The sequence below is a fragment of the Myotis brandtii genome, unplaced genomic scaffold (assembly GCF_000412655.1).
Source record: "Myotis brandtii unplaced genomic scaffold, ASM41265v1 scaffold630, whole genome shotgun sequence".
Lineage (NCBI taxonomy): Eukaryota > Metazoa > Chordata > Mammalia > Chiroptera > Vespertilionidae > Myotis > Myotis brandtii.
The window spans coordinates 2,489,994-2,514,060 of record NW_005370412.1 but is presented as its reverse complement, the minus strand read 5'-3'; the positions used below and the strand labels follow the sequence as shown (position 1 = coordinate 2,514,060).

Here is a 24,067-nt window from a genome sequence, read left to right as displayed (position 1 = left end):
GGAGCCCAGCACAGGACAAGCCTGGCCGTCCTTCCCCTTCCGGGACCTGCGCAAGTGGGTAAGGGCGGCCGGCGCCCTCTCCAGGCGGTACTGGGCGCTCTTCAGATGCCGCGTGTGGCCCGAGACCTGCTCGCTGGACAAGGAGGCCCCCGCGGGGGCCCTGGGTAAGACCCGGGGGTGAGATGTGCCCCAGCGCACCTGCCCGGGGCCAGCAGCCTCAGGACCACCCTGCAGGCACCTTAGCAGGCACCTTGGCTCTGCTGCCCAGTCCCGGGAGGACCAGGAAGCCTTGCCCCTGGTACAGCCGTCTTAGAGGATGGGCCTGGCTGTCCTCGTCTACGTGGCTGGTAGCTGACTCCTCCAGACAGCTCACGCCTTGATGGCTTAAAGTCCCTTTTCCTCCTCTGTGGCTGACGGAGGGGGAGCCTGGGCCAGGAGTCCCAACCTGAGTTCTAGTTCCCATTCTGTCCCTGTCGTGGACCAGATGATCTCTGAGGCTTCTCCGGTCTCTGTTAACAATTCTAGATCTGGTAATAGTACTGTAATGGCGCTCTACACATCTTTAAAGATTTCTAATTTCCAGCGTATGGTCTTTGTTTTTGCCAATGCTGGGTATATTCAAATTAACATTTGGCAAAAGAGTGAGAGGCCTTTGGGTTTGGCTATGATCAGATTTGGAATCCAGAGCAAGTAGGAAGAATGATCACCAGCTGCCTGTCCCCAACTAGGTGGCCAACTCCTCGCAGGCGGGCTCTGGGCTCCTTGCCACCCTGGCACAGTGCCTAGGGCATGTTTGTTGAGTCAACCGAGCCTTCCCTGGAGCTGCATCAATAGCAAAGCTAGAGGTGTCCACTCGTACCCAGGCACAAGGGAGGTCCAGGGAAGAGCAGCGAGAGTAGCTATGGAGGGAGGGCAAAGGACTGGAAGAACCACGTGGGCAGGGAGGGCAGGCTCCCTGTGGGCCCCATGCTGTGTGTGTGTGTCACAGCCCCTCCTTTTCCAGGCTGGAGCCTTCCCCTGTTGGGCCAGCAGTACCTGGATATCCTGACCACGTGGTACTGCAGCTTCCAGGATTGCTGTGACCATGGGGACTGCAGGGTCTCCAACAACTTCACAGGTTGGACCTTGCATACCTCTAAGGGGATAGAGATCTGTGGGAAGGGGAGGCAGTTCAGGGGAATGGCTAAGGTATAGGGAACCTTTCCTCATCCTCCCCCAGTTGGCAGCACTCTCTCCTGTCCCCACCACGGCCCCCATCTCCAAACCCTGCAGCCTCATGGCTGAGGAGAGAGAGCCTACCAGAAGGCTTTGCACACACTGCCAACAGGTGTCTACTGAATTGAGTTAAAATGAATAAAGTGAGAGTGTTCCATGAAATATGTAGGGAGTTCTGAAACTTCCAGGTGGGAGTGACCGCGAGCATGGGGTGTGAGGTTCCTCCTCCAGATAGGACTCTCCCAACCATTCTGGGGGTCTTCAGGGCCTTCAGAAAGGATGAATCCATTCTCTCCCTAAGTTCAATGGTGACTTCTCAAATTCTTCAGAAAATAGCCCTCGGATCCCTTCTGGTGCTAGGTGTGCCCAGTGGCTTGTTCTGAGGCCAAAGTGATCCCACCGCAGTGATGTTCAGAGGTGTTCACTCTCTCGGCTGTTGCTGAGCCTGGTGGGGACTGCACTTGTGTGCACCTCTCACTGTGGCCTCCTCTTTCCTACCCCTAGGCCTACAGTCGGACCTGAGTGTGCGACTGCACGGCCAGCATCTGGCCCAGGAGCTGGTCCTGACAACAGTGAAGAGCTACTTGGAGCTGCCCCGGCCAGACAAGGCTCTGGCTCTGTCGTTCCACGGCTGGTCTGGCACAGGCAAGAACTTTGTGGCACGGCTGCTGGCGGAGAACCTGTACCGGGACGGGCTGAGGAGTGACTGTGTCAAGGTGTTCATCACCATGATCCACTTCCCTCACCCCCAGTATGTGGACCTGTACAAGGTGAGGCTGGGCAGTGCTGGGGCTGGAGTGAGGCTTGGACGGCCTGAGGCGCAGCCCTCTGTGCTGGGGGGTGGGCCCTGGAGAAGCCTAGGTGGACAGGGTCCATTTCAACAGAACCTGTAACCCACAGAAACCTCTACTCCACACAGATGAGGCCCTGAACACGTGGACGACAGACATGTTCCACACCACTCATCCAGAGCTGTTTCCTTCCCCGACAGACACGGAGCTTAAAAAGATTCTGCGTGTTAATTTTCTGTGATAGTAATGGAAGTCACAGGAAATGTGGAACAGAGGAAGGCAAAGGCTTTATCGTGACCTCCCCACGCACACACAGGCAGTTAGCATTTTGGTGTGCTTCCTGCAAGCCTTTCCCTATGCTGTGTGATGTCACTGTCATTATAGTGGAAAGTGGCAAATCCTGTTTTTTAAAAGAAGTCTATCATATTATAAGTGATTTCCCCCAACAAGTGGAGGGACAAAAATTGTCTTTGCTGCTCTATTTTGGGTTTCTTCCACTGAGATGTAGTATTTAAAGTAAGCTGGACAATGACCAAAACCCCACTGCAGCCTCACAGAGGTGAGTGTCTGTCTCTGGCTTTCAGGTCCAGTATTTGGAATGCGGTAACCTGGGAAGATTAGGTAAGCATTTGAGGAGAGATTGCCTGAGTCACCTGGCAGTTTCAGTGTGGCCTCGGAGGGCAGGCTAGGGTGAACTGTCCTAAGGGCAGGCAGCTGGTCAGCCAGGCCTTCCCAGAAAAACTAGCTGGCTTTGACTGTGGCTTCCTCACCATGAAAAATGACACGTACACACTCACACCCCGCACGTCTCATCACACACACACACTCAAGGTCACAGGGCACTGAAGTCAGGATCCAGGAAGGCTAGAGGCGACAGTGAGTGTGGGCTCTGCTAAAACACCCCACCCTGGGGCAGAGCTGGCCCTGATCTGGTAAACCCCACAAAGCGGCATCTTTTCAACTGAGAACTATTCTTGCCTGAATGGGGAGCCCCAGTTCCAAGTAGGCCAAGCAGACCCACATAGGTCCTTCCCAGGCTCCTCCCCGAGTTAGCCCAGTGGGCACTCTGCTCCTAGAAGTTCAAGATGGGACTGTGGCGGCCTCTGGCACTTGAGCTTGTCTCTACCTCTGACCCTTGTATCAGAGCCTGATTCCCACCCCTTGGGGAGGGTGAGTTGGCTGTTAGTTCTGGGACCTCTTCCTGGAGGGGAGGGAGCAGGGCCTGTTACCAAGGGCAGGCAAGGCCCTCACCTTCTCCCTCTCCCAGGCTAGCCCCACCTCCACCAGTTTGAATTTGGTAATTCAGGGTAGAACCTAGCCCTAGGCGATCCACTGCAGGTGCTTCCCCAGGTTAAAAGGGCGCCTCACCAGGGCCCTCCGGGCTGAATGTGCCTCCCAGGGGTCCCCAGCTGCTCCCTGTATTCTGTGCAGGAGCAGCTGACAGAACAGGTGAGGAAGACGCAGGAGCACTGCCACCAGACCCTGTTCATTTTTGATGAGGCTGAGAAGCTGCACCCAGGACTGCTGGAGGCCCTGGGGCCACATCTGGAACGCCAGGTCCTGGAGAACCACAGGGCTGAGTCCTCGAGAACCATCTTTCTTTTTCTCAGGTAAGGTCTGAGGAAAACCAGGAGGAAGAACCTCTGTCTGGGTGCTGTGTGTGCATAGAGGGCTTCTGTGCTCTCCTAGACTGCAGACCCTTTTCCACAAGGGAAACCAATACAACTGTAGTCGAGAACATAGAAACCTAGCTGCTTGGGGTGTCACCGCCAGGGGCGGGGGGCAGCCTTAAGTCTCCGGCTCCTGCCCCGATTCTACCGCAGGGCACTTCTGAAGGACTGTGGTCCCCACTCCCCCCCCCCGCCCCGCAATGGCCAGCTAAGTACAAACTCACTTGGAGGACTGGCGTGGGGAAGAGCAGCTGCCTCTCATCTAGCCTCCCGCATTGTTCTCAGGATGGTGGGATTCCCCTCAGACCCCCAGTCCACAATCCCACCAAGTACACAAGGGTTCACTTTTCTCCACATCCTCACCAGCATTTACCTCATCCTTTTGATAACAGCCATTCTAACAGGTATGTGATGTCTCATTGTGCACTTCCCTGATGATTAGTGATGTTGAGCATCTTTTTGTGTACCCGTTGGCCATCAGTATATCCTCTTTGGAAAAAGATCTATTCAGATCCTCTGCCCATTTTTTAATCTGCTTGTTTGGGATGTGTATTTTTTTGCTATTGAGTTATGTTCTCTATATATTTTGGATATTAACCCATCAGATATATGACTTACAAGTATTTTCTCCAATTCAGTAGGTTGCCTCTTCCTTTTGTTGGTTTCCTTTGTTGTACAGAAGCTTTTGAGTCTGATGGAGTCGTACTTATTTTTGCTTGTTTTTGTTTTTGGTGTCAGATCCAAAAAAATCATTACCAAGACCAATATTAAGAAGCTTACCAGCTAAGTTTTCTGCTAGGAATTTTAGAGTTTCAGATCTTACATTCAAGTATTTAATCCATTTCGAGTCCATTCTTGTGTGCGGTATAAGATGGTGGTCTAGTTTCCCATTAATTTATTCTTGGTTCCTTTGTCATATATTGACCATATACGTGTGGGTTTGAGTTTTGTGTTCTATTCCATTGATCTATGGGTCTGTTTTTATGCCAGTTATCACACTATTTTGATTACTGTAACTTTGTAATACAGTCTGAAATGTAACTCATATACTGGGAATCCCCTCTTAGTAGGGCATTAAGTTTTCAAGTCAGCAAATTAGTTCAAAATCAAGTACAAACTACCTTGGAAAATTCTTAATGTAGACCCAAAGGGTAGTTTCCCACTAACTCCAACATGGTGTGTTCTCTCCCCATCCTTGGAAAGTCTTTTTCTTCTCTGATCATGAGAGGAAGTTACTGGCTTGAAATTCAGGGATCATGTGTTGAATGAGAAGTGCTCTGTCTCTCCCTATTTGCAAGCCCACCACACAGGACCTTTCCTGTTTTGTGCTGTGCTCCAGGCTCTGGAAAAGGCTATGCTGAAAACAGGCTTAGAAATCGACTTGTCCAACCTTATTTTATGGAGGCTCCAACTGGGAATGTACTGCCCAAGGTCTGTTAAAGTCTGGGTCCCTGTTGGCCCAACTTGAATGCTTCACAAGCCGCTTCTTGCACTCAGTGGAAGACAAACCAGTTGTTCCCTCCCCAGGCTAGTACATGCTTGCTAGGGGATTTTCCCCAGCTTTAGGGTGCATACAGGTTTGGAGAGTGTGAAGGATGAGCTGTGGAGGGCAGGAGGCCGACCAAGGTGGTTTTAAGAGAAAAGCAGATTTGCTGATATGATTGGCTCTGTGTTACTGACCACCTTCTGAGGCAGCCTGGAGGCTCCTTATGGCTTCTCCACCTAAGCCCTGCCAGGTGGTGGGCGCCCAGGGAACCCTCTGAACTGCTGCAGACACCAGTCCTTCCCCCATGGAAGGATTCTGGTGACCAGCTCATGATTCTCTTTTGCTTTTGTAGAAATCCTTTGACTTTGTGCTTAGCTTCTCCTTCCTCTCACTTCACCTGAGCCAACTCTGCCTTGTGGCTGCAGCTGACTGTTCCTCCACATGGGCTCGGCCTAGTTCTCAGCACCTGTGCCAGGATTTCTAAGGTGACCCTGCTGTATCTCTAAACAAATGTAAATGTTTGCCATTGTAGTATTTTTGGTCTTGACACCCCCGCTTCATGCCCACCCCCCACCCTCCAGTGACCCAGACGGACCATAAATGGAGGCAGGGCAGGGAAAAGGTGCCCTGTGGGCCTATGTGCCCTCAGGAAGGAGGACACCACACCTGTGGCAGGGGGGCCAGATACCACCACCCAAGGGCCAGCAAGGTTGCCCCCCTTTAAACCAGTGATGGCGAACCTTTTGAGCTCAGCGTGTCAGCATTTTGAAAAACCCTAACTTAACTCTGGTGCCGTGTCACATATAGAAATTTTTTGATATTTGCAACCATAGTAAAACAAAGACTTATATTTTTGATATTTATTTTATATATTTACATGCCGTTTAACAAAGAAAAATCAACCAAAAAAATGAGTTCGTGTGTCACCTCTGACACGCGTGTCATAGGTTCGCCATCACTGCTTTAAACCTTGACGGTTTTCAGTTATTTAGTGATGGGAAGGGAAAGACAATGTATTTGAATCAGTTAAAGAACTAAATTCAATTGAGTAAATTTGAAGAGCTAATAGGCTTTATTAAGCGGTTCCTGAATCAGGCAGCATCCCATCTAGTAAACAGAGATGCTCTGAGAATCTGGACAACGGAATGCTTTTTATAAGCAAAACTGGGCAGGACATGAAAGCTGGCAAAACAAAGGACTGTTTCTGGCAGGGCCAGCTTCCGTTGGTGATGGAAGAGGGCCTGCGACAGGTTACCTCATTGGTACTGACCAGAGAAGTCCGGGCTTGGTGCCATGGGGCTTTTAGCACAGTGACTCTGGTTTTTCTCTTTAACAAGTTTCTGGGCTTGATTTCTAGAATGTGTAAGGACTCCTCTATCTGAAAGAAAAACATAGCTGATTCGAACTTCTAGTGTGAGCAACTCACAGCAGTTTCATCCTGAAACATTTCCTAGAGCTGCTGTTGGAGGTAAGCTGGTGGTGGTTTTTCACCACCTGTGTGGAGTGTGATGGCAGGAGGAGGTGCTTGAAACAGGACATGTAGGGTGTGGGGGCCTAGACTGCCTCAGCCCTCAGAGCCGAGTCTTCTGGGCCAGAACACTCACACTGCCTGCCTCCACCTATTCTACAAGCATGGAAGGCTCCAGGTGGCCACAGGCAGGACCTTGGAACTCCCGAGAGCAAAGGGACTGTCCACTTCTCACTGGGACATTCATGGCTGTTCTCTCTGCACTGTTGTCAGGAAAAGAAGAGAAAGGACTTGTACCCCAGGAAGAAAAAAATGCACGTATGTTGACTGTGTAGAACCTAAGGAGGGTATCTTAAATTGTCTAATCTCTTTACAAATAAGGAAATGAAGATTCAGAGATTAGCGTTCCGGAAAGGCCTTTGGGCTCTGAGGGCTGGTGAGATTACATGTGCCAGCGCAGCAGCTCCTAAGGACTAGGAGAGTGAACAGAGAAGGGGCCCAGGTTATGTCGTGGTGAGATGATGGCTGCAGGACAAAACAAGAGGAGAAATTCGGAGGGAAGTGGAGACAAAACTATCCACTGAGCGCCTGCTATGTGCTATGCACAGTGGTCACATAAACAGGCTAAGCTCCTGCTCTCCAGAAACTTCGTGTCAGGTAGATGGCTCTGGGCAGAAACAGGGAAGGCACTGGAATCTGTGCTCCTGGGGCCACATACGCAAGTCCTACACATGCCCCCCTGGCCCTTGATGGGGCAATCTGTGGGCAGGTCTTATCTCAGCTGATGCAAGTGCAGCCACTTGCGTGTGCAGTGATGACCTCCCTGGCAGGCCTTGGGGCAGAAGCTTCCCTACATGCAGCTGAACTTACGCAACGGGACAGGGACTCCTCTTGTTGCTGACAGGCCCTCCAGCTGGGCAAGGAGGCACTGGGTCACGGCTAGATGGTCAGCTTACCTGCTAGGCATGGATGGAACCAGTCAGCTGCTTCTCTGTGCCCAGAGCCTGGCACACAGGCCGCACTCAAACGAACAGACACTTGAGTTAATGTACCTGGGAGCTTCCTAGGGAGAGCCTGGTTGGTTTAGGAGCTGCAGGAGCCCGAGGGGAGGGGAGAGAGGGAGGCAGCACTGCCAACTCCAGGTGTCCTGCCTCCTTCCCAGCGTCCCTGTTGGTGCCACTAAGATTTCTTCTCACCCTTTTTCTCCATATCTCTAACCCAGTCCTCTTTCCTGTGCTTCAGACCTGAAATTCTAGTTGCTTAATGATGTCATAGGCACATGTCGCCATCCTTCTATATTCCACTTCCGTTAGGGCAAGGCAGCTCAAGGCAAACAGATGTTTTCTTTAATGACCTTTCTCACTCTCCCAGGCTTCAGTCACAGGCCCCCCTGAGTTGTGCCTCCTAAACTTCCCCTCCCTCTGAAGTTTTCTCCTACATTAGCACTTGCCACACTGTCCTGGAGTCACATACACATGGAAGTCAACGGAGAGAACCTCAGCACCCCTCTGGGCTCCCGCACCCAGCAGTCTCAGTAAGTGTTTGGCAAAAGGGAGCAAGGCAGGGTGACAAGGCCGGACAATGTCTCTTTTGTACAGACCTTTGCCGGAGGAGGCCCCAGACCTCAGCTCCCATTCTTCCAGTGCAGTGGCCTCAGTGTCAAGCCGTCCACCTGAAGCCTAAATAGAAAGACGAAACTGTTAACAAGCTCCTGTCTCTTTTAGTAACCTTGGAGGCAACGTCATCAATGAGGTGGTCCTGGGTCTGCTGAAGGCTGGATTGTCCCGGGAAGATATCACGATGGAACACTTGGAGTCCGGCCTCCAGGCTGAGATTGTGGCGTCCACAGGTAACTGACTCCCACCGAGTACTCAGGACCACAGGACACACCCTGTAATCACCTCATCAACTTCAGGGAGGCACAAGAAAAGTGCCAAGAAAGCTGCACTCGTTTCTGAAAATGCTTTGAGAGCAGTTTGCCCTGGCCCTGGGGATACTGGCAGTGGCCCGTGGACCCTGGGGCTAGGCCTCCAGTCAGAGGGAAGGTGGCTGTACCTTCTGCCATGTCCCACTCCTGCCGCATCTGTGCACACACCCAGTGTCAGCCTAGGCACCCTTTCTAGAGCAGACAGTCCTCCTGGAGTGGCCCTGAGAGCAAGCCTTGCCCAGGCCTTAGGGTCAGGACACCTCACACTCCAGCGGGATTCAGGTTCCCATGTAACTGTGGTCTTCATTTCAGACAGTGGCTTTGGCCACAGCCGCCTTGTGAAGGAAAACCTGATTGACTTCTTTGTCCCCTTCCTGCCACTGGAGTACCACCACGTGAGGCTGTGTGCACGTGATGCTTTCCTGAGCCAGGAGCTCCTGTATACAGAAGAGGCACTGGACGAAATTGCCAAGATGATGGTGTATGTCCCCAAAGAGGAACAAATCTTTTCTTCTCAAGGATGCAAATCTGTTTCCCAGAGAATTAACTATTTCCTGCCTTGAGAGCAAGATGAAAACTTGAAGCTGCCTAACAGGACCCTGGCTGGGGTCAGTAGACGCCCATCACTCACACACGTGGTGTATATAAGGAAGGCCTTAAATCAGAAGCCAGAGCCACATTCCAAAATGTGGGCCAGGTGGCTGGAGAGCACCAAGTGGGAGAGAAACTCATCCCAGGGGCTTTTTAGCATCTCTGCTCTTGCCTGCAGCTGCTTGGACTTGGGTGTGAGGCCTGAGGCTGCAGGATTCTCAGTGACCGGAAGGGAAAAGGAGTTCTCTTACCTGTGGTGGGTGGGGCCGCCTTTCAGGTCGTTAATCTCAGGGGGAAGCTGAGCAGCTTATATCTGTGAGCACAGCAGGGGAGAGCCTCGGGCTGGAAAAAAAAAGGTACAGAATAATTTTTTAAAAAATCATGTCAGTGTAGGCTGAGATTTGTTCTGCTCTGCAGGTTAAAAAAATATTTTTAAAGTTAGGGGCCTTGACATCACTGTGCCATATGTAAATATTAAAATTTTCTATTTTGCTAAAACCTTCAGCCTACTTTCTTAGTAGGACCTAGTAATCCTGTTCACTCAGCAAAATTCCAGATGCCAGGTAACGCTGATGGGGGGGGGAGTAACTCCAGCAAATGCTGGGACTCACCGAGCTGACACCAGGTGTCTGGTCTGCCGGTTTACTTCAACTTCGTACTGAAAAAGCTTCCTTCATATTGCTCTTCTATAAGAAAATGTCACTCCATGCTCCCAGCTTTGAAGAGAAAAGTCATTTTTAAGGACTGAATGACCACATGTACACTGAGGAGTGCTCACGTTTCTCCCCTGCACACTTGGAATTACATACAGGTCGCTGGATCTGTCATCACCTCTCATTTAAAGCCCTCCCCAGCCTTCTCCCCATGAGCCCAGGTGAAGTGACAGACTTCTCTCTCTCCCCACGGGACACTTCATAGTCCTCACTCACTCAAATAGCTGCCTCCTGGTTAGGGAGCACCCAGCCCGAGCCACAGCAGATCCCCAATAAACAGTCAAATAAATGGTTGAAGGAAGTCAGTTTCAAACCACTCGTGGGACAAAAGTAAACCTGACTTAACTGCACCGGTTAGATGGGCCGGTGTCTTCACTGTCTCAGGCTAGAGCACCTGGGGAGGAATGTGCAGGCCACCTGACCCTCTTACATACCCAGCTCTAAACTGCAATACACATTGTAACAGGTACATTCGATAGCGTCAGGTTTGAGTCACAGCTGACATCCTTCCTGCACTGGCCAGCCATGTCTCATGTCCTAAGGATAGGTCGAAACCTCTTACAGCCCGGGAACCAAGGCAAACAGCGGAACTCCGTGGTTTTGAACACTTCTGTGGGCCCGAGTGCCTTGGCTCAGCCACATTCCACTGTGCGATGATAGGAAGCTGTTAACCCCAGCATAATCTTGGTTTCCACTTTTGTCAAAGTGAGCACAACTTACAACTAGGGTTGCTGTGAGGATTAAACTGGTTAATACTGATCAAGTGCTCGGGTAACAGAACAATAAAAACTTAGTAAAACTGCTGTCAGTTTTGACACGACACTGTAAGCCAAGGCTGCCCTTCTCCATTCTAGTTCTTGGAGCCCTGGCTGGGTGACCAACATTTGAGAACTTACCGTGTACTGTGCCCTGTGCTAAGCACTTTACAATCATATCATCTTGAACACTATGACTTAGGGACCAACTCCCTCGCTGTTTAATAAAAGAAAACTGGACTCCGAGAGGTGAAATGTCTTTGGAAAGTCACAGAGCTCTAGCCAGGAGAGGGGAGTTCAACCCAGGCAGTCCGACTCCAGCTCTTGTGCTTCAATGACTTGTTTCTAAAACAATTTCCAGATTTCCTCTGCAAAAATAAAAGGATAAAATAATTTCCTCAGCAAATGCCACAGCTTCAGGTATGGAAATGTCCCCGTAATAGGAAGCAGGGCGAAGAGCACAACGTGTCTTCTCTGAAAACTAGAACAAGGTTCTCCTGAACTAAACCACAGCAGGCGGAGTGAGAGGTTTACAAGCTGATGTTTAACAGCCACTAATGACCTCACGGGGCACCACCTGAGCGCATTCTACTCTTACCCAATGAAACATGACATCTAAAAGCAATGGCTCACTGTTAAAATACTCTGAAATCAAGTCAAAAAAGAACAGAATGTTCCCTGTGAGGTTCTACTTACTCTTTTCATGCTGCTTGGGCTCAAAATACTTTTAGAACTTATTTGTAGTTGTCCTCAAAATGGACTTGGAAAGAATTACGTCTCATTTTACAGTCAACTCACATTGGACAGACAGACACACACACACACACCCACCTGATGTACCAGCTGGGCTCCAGACGATGCCTTTGGAATCCATCAAAGGAGAAGTATTCACCCCCACAGAGGACACTCTACAGCATGTACCAGAGGGATGATTGCTAAACCCAGCTTCTTTACCTTACAGACATCTATTCCACACAGAGAGACAAATGATGCTCAGATTCCCTGTCAGTTAAAACGATGGGAGAAACACTCCAATCAAAAGCCTCCTTTGCCAATAAAATATTGCAACCTTTATTAAAATGAAACACAAGTTGGCAAGCCTTGTGAGACAACAGGCAGACAGCATTCCCCTTTCAAGGGCCTCATTTATTTACATCAAGTTTAACACTGTTAGCAGTTCACAGTCAGACAACAGGGCGAGAGAATTAAATTAGAAAACAAAACACCTGAAAATATATTACAATAACAAGAGCAAACACCTGACGACACCGGCAGTGTGACCCATGACTGATGTGTTTTCATTACATCCCGTGTTGTCTCACTGTGTTCCCTTAGCAACGCGCACAGTGCCAGGCCCTCCAGACCTCACCCTCATGTGCACCCAACACACATGCACCTGCAGAGCGTGACCTTTGGTATAAACGTTGAACAAGTTTTAAAGAATCTGAAGCCTATGTTTTAGGACAAAATTCTGTCAACCACCACAAAATATTCAAATTTACTTGTGCCAAGTGAACATAAAACTGGGTTCCTCCACTGACAGTCACAGAATCAAACTGCAGAGAAGGAAGAGTATGGGGTACACCCAGGAGACAGGCTCTGAGCACAGACCAACAGCTCAGGCAGCCTGTTCTCGGCAAACACACCAACCAGGGTTGGATTAACTCCCTTTCTTACCCCTCCTTTCTTAGTGAGCACGACAACAGGGTACGCACATAACGTGGACATGGCATGTTCCCTCTACACAGACCTGAGATGTGAGGGTTTTCAAGCATACGCCCTAAATAGCTATGAGTACCTCATTGTCCTTTCCAGCTTCTGAATACTAATTTCTCTCAAGGACAATCAGCCTAATCAAGGTGACTTCTCCAAATCTCTGAAAATTTCTCTCATAAAAGAGTTCCAAAAACAGTGGCCATAGTGTAAAATAGCTTGTCAATGGAGAAAATCCAGGCCTCATCTACCAGAAGCATCTCTGCCTCTGGGCAGTGCTGCCACTCTGAACCATACAGAATAGTGGCTGGGATGCAACACCGATCACCTAAAGCAACGCCGCTCCTGCAATATCTTCTGAATCTAGAATACATCTGGCATACCTGTGTTATTGTTATAATTGCTGAAATTAACTATCCTTACATATGGTTATTTTATTAACCAGAAGTCCCATTCTCCAACTAAAGTTTACGGTGCTTAAACACATGATTTAAAACCATCTTAAGACTCAGAAGCAAATCTAAACAAGCTCCAACCAGACATTATATTTCCTTTAAGTCTGCTAGCATTTGACAGTTCATTTCCACCATATCCAAAAAAACTAACTAGAATGCTCGAAGACCTCATGCCCTGTGTGTACAGCTCAGAAGTATGAGTGACAGGTAGGACCCAGAAACTTGCTGCTTTCAGTACGATGAACAAAGAACAGACACAGGGTGGGATAAGGTGTGGTCTGCGGACAGTATTGGTCTAGCCTTTCAACTTACAGGAGCTATCCTTTCCTCAGAGCAGGGGTGGGGAACAGCCGGCCGTACCATTTGGTCTGGCCCTGCCAAGGCAACCACAGGCGGGACTAAAAATTCAGTAAATCTAGAAGCTTTTCCATAGCAACATACTTTTTAAGTTGATCATTTTGTATGGCGCTCAAATGATGTTATAAATAGCCAAATGGCCTGTGGCAGAAAAAAGGTTCCCCACCCAATTTAGAGGGTCTGCAGGTTTGAAGATCTGCTCACACACCACCTGTGACTGCGGGTTGAGTTAACAAGGCCTTGCTACTGTGTTCAGATTGCTCAGCAATGAGGAGATTAAAGGATATACTTTTTCTAGGAGAGGTAAACAATTTCAAATGTATAATGGTACATAGGGGCAAAGGAGTTAGTGACCTGGAGGGAGGGAAGGGTGCAGTTAGAGCATCCTTCCCCCACTCACCAGCAGGACGGAGAGAAGAGCAGTGGCCGTGTGGGGAGAACTTCCAAATGGGGACTCTCCCTGACCAGGGCTCTGAGCCACTGCAACCAGCATGTTCATTTCTACCAGTTCAGCAACTTGCAACTTCAACCGGGATGACAAGTCTTTTCCTCTGCAGAACACATGAAACCCATCCTTGAAGGCACAATCCTCTTGGAGTCATCCCCACGCCTCCCAAGTCAGCTAAAAGCAAGATGAGCTGCCAGGCCTCCTCCCCAGGGGAGCAGCATGGGATTGTCCTACCCTGATAATCACAGGTGAAGCCTTCCCCAATTTCCTGTCCTTTGGATCTAGGACACGGAGTCATCTTGCATACACGTTATCTCAAGATATAACTTATACCTCAGGTGGGTGGCATGAAAGGCAGCAGGACCAGAACAGAAGCTCATCTTTTTGGACATTGCAGTAAACTCCACGAAAGGCAGGCTGGAGCGAAAACAGTTACTGAGAAGCCCTGAAATCACCCATGCTTCCCCAGTGACACAGGAGAACGGGGTGGGCAGTGGAGGCCCATGGTAACAGAGCAGGTAATGGTAACTGTTACACCAGGCACTATTGACCTGCCCGAAAAAGCAAGCCTTACATTAGATTTTTTTTAAAGTCTGGGAGTTGGAAAACTGAAACTCTACCCCAAGGATATAAATATCCTGTTAACAGTAGGACACGTTTTAGAACCAGCCCAAGGCCTTCCTCTGTGACGAGGCTGTGGCGACCAGCTACTTCCCTGGATTGTCAGGTGCCCTTGGGGCTGCCTTTCTCTCTCTCTCTCTCTCTTGCTCCCACAGATCTCAAAATGAATCAGGAATTTACAAAAGAACCGAGCTACTGGCTTGACAGAAGCTAAGACAGAGATATAGACAGCTGGAGTCTTTAACAAATACATTAGAAACTTCTGTCTAGAGACCCACCTACATAAAGAGGACTGGTCATAAAGGCTAAGGACAGAGAGATGGATCCCAAACTAATGCAAGCAAGATGCTGAAACCCAGAAGTCATCAAGAACAAAACTGCAGACAACCCTGTCAGCCCAATGTGGGAGCAGAGCCTGAGAGCAGTGATGACATCAGTAGCAAACATGGAAGGGAATAGGAGATGTCAGAATACAGTGCAGCTGTCACTCAAAGTGGCCACCAATGCAGTTTACTCTTGGGTATTTTATCATCTAACAGGTGAGTTATATTCAGCTACTCTTCTTAGAAAAAAATAAACATGGATGATGAATGTCAAGCTCATTTATAACTGATAGGAAATCCTAAAACGCTCTGGTTCTATAGCCATCCAATCTCCTCTCACCCCCAAACCCCTTGTCCCGCAGGAAAACAACAACAACAAAAACCCCACGCAGGACACAGGTTAAAAAAGACACTGTCAACATCAACAGGCAATGTGTCTGCTGCTGCCACATTTAGATGCTAGATGACTGGATGTGTAGTGGACAAAGGCTCACAACCAACAGGGCCCCCTTCTTCTTGAGTCAGGTGCCTGGAAGAGCTTCTCTGTTGTGGAGTGAGTGCCCATTGTTACTTTTTAATGATTATACTTAAACCAGAAAGTTGGTCCCTAGTTTTCTGAAGTTATTCAACATTAAGCTACAATTTCAGTAAAACACTTACTATACCTGCACATAGTCATTTAGCAGTTTCATATTTATAAATGCCGTAAGTTACAGAGGTGACTGCTTACGTATCTGCATTTTCAGGTCCCACACAGGTAAAAGCCTGTAAGTCGATCAGCATGTAACCAACTGCTTTAACTTTTAAATAGACATTGATAATATGACCTTATAGTTATATTACATTTGATACTTTTTCCTCAAAGTGCTTTCATATACATTATTTCCATCATTAAAATGGCACAGAATAAAATTTTATGTTGCTATTTTCTGAGGAAAGAGGAATGTAGGACAAGGTTTTAGAACTTAAGTTGGTATTTCTTTATTACAAAGTGCAGATCGCGGTGCCGCTGAGCTCTGTCCCAAAGAATGACTCCACACAGTGTTTAAGTTACTGACATCTACAGATTGCCTGTTTAGCTAGTATTGCCATCACTCGGCATTCAAGCCCCTTAAGGTCAGAGGGTGCCAGGAGCGTGTGCTTTAGGGTGTGCAGCGCTGTGCAGACTGATTGTCTATCTGAGCCACTTTCTCTGCAGTGTCTCACAAGGCAGCAGGAATGGGGAGGGACCCCACAACCAGAAAATCAAGAGAGTGAACTGTAGCCTTGGCTCTGCCACTAATTAACTGCTGAGATCCACAGCGAGTAACTGTCTTCTCTTCCAGTCTTAAGCTATAAGGAAAAAAGTGGGATGCTGACAAGTGTCGGAAACACCTGGCCGGGTTCTTGTAAAACACACCGGCTGAGCCCTCACCCCACTGGGAATTCTGATCAATGCATCAGATTTTATTTTGTTTTTAAACGCAGAGGATTTTGTTGCACAATCCTGGCTAAGAGTCACTGGACTAAGTTTGTTAGTAATAATAGTGGTCATTGACATTTATGGAGTGCTCAGCATGTGCCGGGCACTGAGCTAAGTATCTTACATATATTATCATTTAATCCTTATGGCAACCTGAGGTAGTTACTATTATCATCCCTGTTTTCCAATGAGGAAACTACGGCTCAGGACGATTAAATGACTTGCCCCTGGACTGGCTTTAGAGTCTGAACTCTTAATCACCGACTATACTCTATCCCCAACTCAAAAGCTCCATGACGTTACTTAAATAAATATGGGCTATGCCTTAGCAGAGCATATTTTATTAACCGGGCACTATTTTATTAGCCAACTTTCAATTGAATTATAAGAAAATTCTAATTTAAAACCCAAAATGCAGCTGGGCAAGTGGCTCCACATAAAGACCTCAATGTGCAGAGGTCATCTGGAAAAACACTGAAAGAACTTCTTAGGGCCAATTGTTTTAAGGCTATATCTCTGAAAATTACGAGGGCAGTCAATAGAAAATACACACATTTTAATTTTACACAAAGCCTTTTAAGAAAATACTTCATGTAAAGCACAATAAAGATGTATTCTACACAAAATATTGCATTTTAAGGTAGGAAATCTAAGCTGAAATTGTATTATCTGTATATGAAAGGATTCAAACTGTCATAGCCCAAAGGGGTGTGTGTGTGTGTGTGTGTGTGTGTGTGTGTGTGTGTGTGTATAACTTTAGAAAGTTTTCAACATTTTGTCTTTTTGCTCCTGCTCTCTGCTTTGCTTTTAAACCGATTAGAATTCAACTACATTTTTAATTTCTAAAAAGCAGTTTTCTCTGCTTTGAATTCAAACTTTTAAATTTACATAAGGTTATTTTTTAAATCTGGTCCTTTTCAAGTAGAAAAAGGAAAAACCTCTATTAGACTTTTGTAAGTTGACAGTGCCTCTTTAACCCTTAACCCTGAGCTCTCAACTCCTGAAGTTCCACAGTTCAAGCATCATGTGGATGGGGGTGCTGCAAAAGTCAATGTTACTATTGACAGTGTTGAAAAAACTCAATCATTAACTTACTGAGCACCTACTGTAGGCAAGATAGAGCCAGGTGCCACCCCTGAGTAAGACACAGCCCCCACCCTCAAGACTATTTCGGTGAGAAATCTGGAGCTTAAATACACTCAGTAGTGTTCCTCCAAGGCTTATTCTCAGAGCTCTCCATGAAAGATCCCTTGCTTAGGAAAAAAAAAATCCCCTGAAAAACAATTATAATCCCTCAACTGGCATCCCATAATGACAGGATAAACTTAAAAAGCAGCATAAAATAGTCTAAAGTTTTAGCTTTCCCTGCCCCACCCTTAAAAGGCTAATTGCTAAAACGATTTCAAGTTTACGGAAGTGTATAATGAAGGGAAGTGGCGAGGAAGGAGATAGGAGCGGGACTGTTGGTCTTTAAATCCACATTGAAAGGAACTCGAGCTTCTCTTCCAACCGCTGCAAGGAGACTAAGCACATCACTAGCTGCCTATGCTGCATCTTCCGGTGTCAGACAGAGACCACCACCCAGCAAGGAATGCCCAGGACTGCCCCCTCCCTTCAAACCCTTCCCTGGGCCTGGGCCTCCTTTCGAGCAGCCATGATAAGAATCAAGGTTTCCTTTCTTTCTGATGAAAACTAAATGTCCTCCTTGGTCAAAGATGTCAAACTCTGTCTAAAACATAGTTTTTCCCTATTAGTATTCTAGCCCAATTAATGTAATCTCAACAGCTCTAAATTTCATGACTTGCTACTGAGCACAGAAGAGACTGAAAACCATTCAAGGCAACACCACTGCACTGAATAGCTTTGTAGGGAGGCTCTCAGAGGGAGCACTACGCCCTTATTTGTGAAACACCCATGAGAACACGAATCATTACCTTCATTTAACAGATTTAGAGACGGGGCTGTGGCTTGACAGTGGATCGATGACAGAGGCAGGAAGAAAATTCACTGCTCACCAATGCTGAATTCCTATCTTCCTAAGTTAATATTCCTTTGGAAGGAAAAAAATAATGTATTTATTTTTTTGTATTGGGTTCTCCTTGGGGAGGGAGTCACAAAGCTTTAAAAACAGAATGAAGTGGTAACTGGGATTAGACCTGATAATGAGAATATTAATAACATCTACCGATTAGATTCAGCTCCCTGCGATCCTAATTAGCTTCCATAATAATGAAAGCTAATTAATGAGTAGGGAAGGAAAAGGCCTATTTTTCAAAGGCAAAATATATTTGAGGGTTAAGTCATTAGATTTCCAGGATCTAATTGGTTTTCCCTAGAAATGACATGCTCCTTCAATTATACACTCTTAAAATATGATATTAAAATAAATATCAAAGAATATTCCCAATGTGATCTTTACAAACAAGCACAACGATGGAGGGAGGGGGGACTGTGAAAGGAGAAAGGCATGTGAGAAAAATTTAGGGTGATTCATTTGAAATCCAGAGAGAGTGTGTGTGTGTGCTTCTCTCTACTTTCTACCCAGATTGGGTCTAAGGTGATGAAGGGAGAGGTACAGAGAAACAGCCACTAGGACCAAACCAGCCTCTCCTCAGTCATAGGTCTCTGGGCCTGGCTGTTGGGTTCCAAGAAGAGCCCCTTTCTTGGAGATTTAGTTGATAACAAAATACACAGCTCCCCAAGTCCTTGACTAGCATGTCAGTATGCAGGGGCACTGTATCAGAAAAGGATTCCCTGTGAGAACCTGTCCATGACCACTAATTTCAAAATCAATGTTGGTTAATGCCTGAAAGAGCCAGGAATAAGGAAGACAGCCTGCCCAGCAGGGGGCAGAGAAGAACCACTAGAGACCCCTATAATCCTGGTCTGTTAGGAAATAACACACTAGACTGGGAGAAGTGACTTGTGCTGATCAATGTGAGATTTTAGGAGCTTTCAAGCTCCCTGACTGTACTTCCTAGATTTCTTTACTTGCAGCTCCAATTAACACACCAATGGAAAACAGGAGAGGAGCAACAGACAGGGTCACCTTTCCCGGTTTTGTCATTCCAGCAATTTGATTTGCGGTTCTTACTGCAGCAAGTGACCTTGGGGAAGCAAGGCTAATAGCTGCTTCCAACAGCCTTGGATGAAACTTCACTTAGCACCTTCCCAGCTTTCCTTTCTTCTGTTCCACTGACTTCCCTGGGTGAGGTGAACATAATCATTAGTACCTCCCGGAGCCCTAAGCCCGTTCCCTCTGTGCGGGACAGACGGGTGCCGCAGCCAGGCCCGTCTGGGCAGTCTCCCGGCACTGCCAAGGGCAGCCCTGTCTAACCACCTCGCATCATTCCAGGTCAGAATGGCTGGATTTGGTTCTTCACCGCACCACGTATACACATTCCCTGATATTCCAGTGCAGCTTCCCATCCTGCCCACCACCGCCCAATCCCTCCAATTTCCCTCTCCTATGAGTTTTGCTTTTTGTTATTTTTGAGATGAACCTGTAAACGTGAGATCTCAGAGAGCTGAGGTACTTCACATAAACACACTCAAGTATCAGTCTTTCATTTTTTGAAAACAAGAACACAGGAAAACAAGTCCCTTCCCGTCCCCTCAGAAACGTGTGCCTCTTCCAGTAGGCTAACAGTGGCTACCTCTGCACCACATCGCTGATTTCCTGTACACACGATAGTAAGTTATTAAGGACAGGATTTGCCCCAGGCACGCCCGCAGTGGCTGAAGACACCTGCAGCTCCTGCAGGCTGAGTTCCAGTTTGCTCACGGCCTCTCTGAAGGCAAACTTGTTGCGAGTTTGAGGGATGCAGTCCACGTAGCCTGAGCAGTAGTCAAGCAGCTGGTGCCCAGTGTCCACCAGCTGGCTGTTGGGCACTGGTTCTGAGATGGCACTGGACAACAGATCAGCACATTCCAGCAGGGCCTCTTTGCTGATTTTGTCTGCGGAGATTTTCTCAGCTGCCTGTTTGGTTTTCCTCAGAGCCACTTTAGTACCTGCTGTGCCGTTGGCCATTTTGGCTGGCGAGATGGAAGATGTGGGCAGAGGCACTTGAGGTGGAGGCACCACAGGCCTCCCAGCTTTCCCACTGGTGGGCACTGCCCCTGGAGCTGCCTTTTTCCCTCCTTCCTGTGTTTCTGACGTGGGCTGTCCGGCAGCCGGGGCTGCCAGCTCTTCCGAGGGGTCTGAGCACACGGACGGATGCTGCAGTAGTCTCATCACTGGTGGTGGGGGTGGGGCACACTTTGGTTTTACCCGTCGGGGTCGGTCTTTGTCTCCAGAGGATGTGACCTGATGCTCAGATAAGAGCTTGAATTTGTTCCCCTGAGAGTCTGTGCCAATGAGCTGCACGTCGGCTGGAGTGTGCTTCAGAGTGGGGGAGATGAGGACGGGCACTTTGTGGTTGTGTGTGGTGGGGAGCATGGCCGCAACCTTGGCTGGAGAAGCCCAGCCTGTCTGCTCGCCATCCTCTGGGACTCCAGCCATGCCAAGTCGTGCCCCACCATTCCTCTCCTTGCTCTTTGGGGCAGCTGCCACTCCAGCTGCCCCCACCCCTGGACAGTCCTTCTCTGTAATGGCTGGATCCCCAGAGGGGCTTCTTAGGGGAAGAGCTGTGGTTCCTCTGGGCAAAAGTTTGGCTTTTGGTCTCTCCCTGGTTGGAGCAGCACCTTCCTCTGACTTTTTGGGAGGTGTGTCATTGGCCCTGTCCACACTCTCTTCTGGCTGAGAAGAGGTGGACACTGTCCTTTCCAGCTGGATTTTGGACCTCTGGCAGTTCCTGGGAAGGGTCATTGCCATCCTATCCTGCTCTGGAAGCCCTGAGGACATGGAAGATGTAGAGTTTGACCTTGGAAAAGGCTTGGAAGTGTCATCACTGGCTGTGGGTTTACCTGCTCGTAAGCCCAGTGTCTTTTTGATTAAACGTGGTGTAAAGAAGCCTGTGATGCCAGACCACCCACCCCCTGCAGTGCCACTGCCCCCACCCCCGCCACCGTCGTCATTACAGAGGTTCCTCTGTGCAAAGCTCCCCCCATAGCACTTGGGGGGCACCAGATTCGCCTCTTGCTGGGCAGGAGTGAAAGAGAACCCATCAGCATGCTGTAGAGAAGCAACAGATGAGAAGTTACCCGTGAGTTCATATTTCTTGTGGGGCTGATTCTCCATTTCTCGGAAGGAGCTGCTGCGTTTGGGGGGTGTGGGAGCATTTCTCTTTTTCATGAAGGAGCTGAAGAAGCCTCCCTTCCTATCCCTGGTGAAGCACGTCTCTTTAGCATCTTCCAAGAGGCTGCTGGGTGACTTGTCTCTTTGTTTTCGAGGCAGTGCTGGGGACCCACTGGGGACCTGTGCACTTCTAATGAACCCTGATGAGAAACGGCCAATCAGTAATGTGAAAGACAAGCAGGCACTCCGTTACACTTGAGTTACTAAGGCTGAACTGTAAGAGTTTTGTCAGCATCTATTCAATGCCAGGTGATAGCCAGACTCAGAGGAAACTAATACATATATTAATTACCCTTTCACATTAATCAGTATTCCAAATGTGATATGGGATGTAAATGGAAAGAAAAACCCTGCTGGTGTTTGCCTTGGCCTTCATCTTTTCTCCAAAAGCTACCATACAAACTGCCCTCAATATCAGGTTCACTAAAGAAGTGTTTGTCAGAACTGCAAAGAAGCTAAGCATTTGGGAATCCGGAGCTAAGGGAATGGAGTGGGAGGCACGCCTGCATGCGAGTGGATAGATGAGGACTCCTAACACTGATGCAGAGCTGAGGACTAGAGTGGTAGGTAAAATGGATGCCAGTCACACTTTCCTCGGGAAGACGGGCAGGGAAGCGCGAACAGAAGCACCATAACCCTTGGTTCTTTAAACAAGACAGAATGACTCTGCCTGCCTTGGGACCCATACCTGGTGCTGAACTGGAAGCAGAATTGTCGGTGGCATCTAGGGACCCTTCGATATTCTCCTTGTTCTCCACTTGTTTCTTCAGTGTCCGGGTCTTGGAAGGAAGAATAGGTAATCGGGGCAGGTAGGGGACGACAGATGAGGCGGCAGCGGCCCTCCCAAGCTCCTCAGCTACCTCTGTGAGGAAGACAAGGAGACTGATAAAAAGAACAACTTCATGACAGAGCGAAGGAGTTCTTTTCAGAAAAGGCGTACAGCTGCGGAAGAACTGGAGAGTGCTAAGATGTGTAAATGGATCACAGAGATGCGCTCTATTTCTGTCTGGCTTCTTTTGCTCAACATTACATCTACAGATTCATCAATATTATTGCGTGGCAGGGTTTTTCCTCATTCCTGTGTACTGTTCAAATGTGAGAATGAATATACCAAAATTCACCTATTTGTTTCCAGTGTTTGGCTATTATGAATACGTTGCTAGGGACCATTCTGCTACAACTTTTGCTTCACAATTGCATAAGCAGGATGCGTGGTCATGAGGTGCATATAAATTCAGCTTTTTCCTGCTGAACTATCTCTCCAAATGCCTGTACCAATCTACACTCCCACTAGCAACGTATAAAATTCTGGTTACTCTGCATACTCGCCCATTTTATGTTATGAGGTTTTTTGTTCGATTTTCCTTTTAGCCATTCTGGGGTAGGTATGTAAAGGGATTTCATTGTTTTATTTTGTACTTCTCTGATGAGGAATGATATTGAGCATGGCTTCATATGCTTACTGGTCATTTAGCTATCCTCGCTTACTAGTTCCTATTCAGAAGTTGAACAAAGCAGACAGATGTCTACAGATGCCTTTATTTTTCGGTTGCACCTTGTACTAAAAAGGAGGGTAGATACATTCCATTTTATGCAAATGAGAGTCTTGAAAAAAGGTTGAGCCATTAGTGACCTTTGTTGACTAAACCTGGCCATGGCTTCTGTGGCTTTTCCTGAGGCAAATACATAATTTGCTATTCATTTCTAAACAAAAATGAAGGCCAAAGGATCAATTAAATTGTGAAATTCTGTAATTATTTTATAACATCTTTTGGTAATTATTATTTTTAAATATGTTTTTATTGAGTTTTTTTAAACATATTTTTATTGATTTCAGAGAGGAAGGGAGGAGAGAGATAGAAACATCAATGATGAGAGTCACTGATCAGCTGCCTCCTGCACGCCCCCTATTGGAGATCGAGCCCACAACCCAGGCATGTGCGTGCCCTTGACCAGAATCAAAACCAGGACCCTTCAGTCTGCAGACCGACACACTATCCACTAAGCCAAACCAGCTAGGGCTGTTTTTATTGAGTTTTAGAGAGAGAGGGAGAGGGATAGAGAGATAGAAACATCAACGAGAGAGCAATATCACTGATCAGCTGCCTCCTATTGGTGACTGAACCCACAACCCTGGCATGTGCTTTGACGGGGAATCGAACCAGTGACCTCTTGATTTTTGGGTCAATGCTCAGCTGCTGAGCCACACTGGCCAGGCTGGTAATTATTTTAAAAAATTAGCATCCCACAAGAGTGGGTAAATGGCACATAATACCAGCCAATACAATGAGATTTCGTTCTTACACTGCTATACAAACAGCTAGGAGACAGACATTACCTCAAGGATGCTGACAACTATGTCCAAAGCCACTTAGAGGATTTTGATGAAGAGATCAACATAGAAGCAAAAGTAAAGAAATGTTGGGTGCGAGTGGCTTTGGGAAAGAGGAAGGGGTAAGGAGGAAGACCTGAAGCTACTTGAGTCCATGGCTTCAACTGATTCTGAGATTAGCACCATCCCCATTTTTCCATGGTTTGGTTATAAGCCAATAAATCCTCCTCTTATTACTTAAAGTTTGAGTTAGGTTTCCTTCACTTACAACTAATAAGTACATCCTTTAAAGGCAGGCACTGTGTCTTATCTCTGTGTCCTCAGATCTAATATAGCCCTTGCCACAGATTAAAGCAGGGGTCCTCAAACTTTTTAAACAGGGGGCCAGTTCACTGTCCCTCAGACCGTTGGAGGACCGGACTATAGTTTAAAAGAAAACTCTGAACAAATTCCTATGCACACTGCACATATCTTATTTTGAAGTAAAAAAACAAAACGAGAACA

The 24,067-nt window shown here is 47.6% G+C and overlaps 2 protein-coding genes across 12 annotated transcripts in view; one reads left to right on the top strand and one right to left on the bottom strand.

Moving 5' to 3' along the window:
- The window catches only part of TOR3A (torsin family 3, member A), a 10,747-nt gene extending 1,101 nt beyond the window's left edge, over nt 1–9,646 (top strand). Inside the window, exons 2-7 of the mRNA XM_005880274.2 lie at nt 5–164; nt 1,004–1,117; nt 1,720–1,985; nt 3,438–3,616; nt 8,355–8,479; nt 8,870–9,646. Coding sequence (XP_005880336.1) covers nt 5–164; nt 1,004–1,117; nt 1,720–1,985; nt 3,438–3,616; nt 8,355–8,479; nt 8,870–9,120 — 1,095 coding nt within the window. The 3' untranslated portion in view covers nt 9,121–9,646. The remainder of the gene's footprint in view (nt 1–4; nt 165–1,003; nt 1,118–1,719; nt 1,986–3,437; nt 3,617–8,354; nt 8,480–8,869) is intronic.
- ABL2 (ABL proto-oncogene 2, non-receptor tyrosine kinase) overlaps nt 6,212–24,067 on the bottom strand; it is a 43,147-nt gene continuing 25,291 nt past the window's right edge. For 3 of the 11 annotated variants that reach the window (XM_005880254.2, XM_005880255.2, XM_014528338.1), the window contains 5 exons: nt 21,920–22,093; nt 11,448–21,371; nt 9,760–10,984; nt 9,400–9,490; nt 6,212–8,309 (listed from right to left, as the gene is read on the bottom strand). In XM_005880254.2, the coding sequence (XP_005880316.1) occupies nt 19,648–21,371; nt 21,920–22,093 (1,898 nt within the window). In that variant the 3' untranslated portion in view covers nt 6,212–8,309; nt 9,400–9,490; nt 9,760–10,984; nt 11,448–19,647. Of the gene's footprint in view, nt 8,310–9,399; nt 9,491–9,759; nt 10,985–11,443; nt 21,372–21,919; nt 22,094–24,067 lie in introns of all 11 variants that reach the window. The other 8 variants (XM_005880252.2, XM_005880253.2, XM_014528337.1 and 5 more) reach the window with 7 other exon arrangements.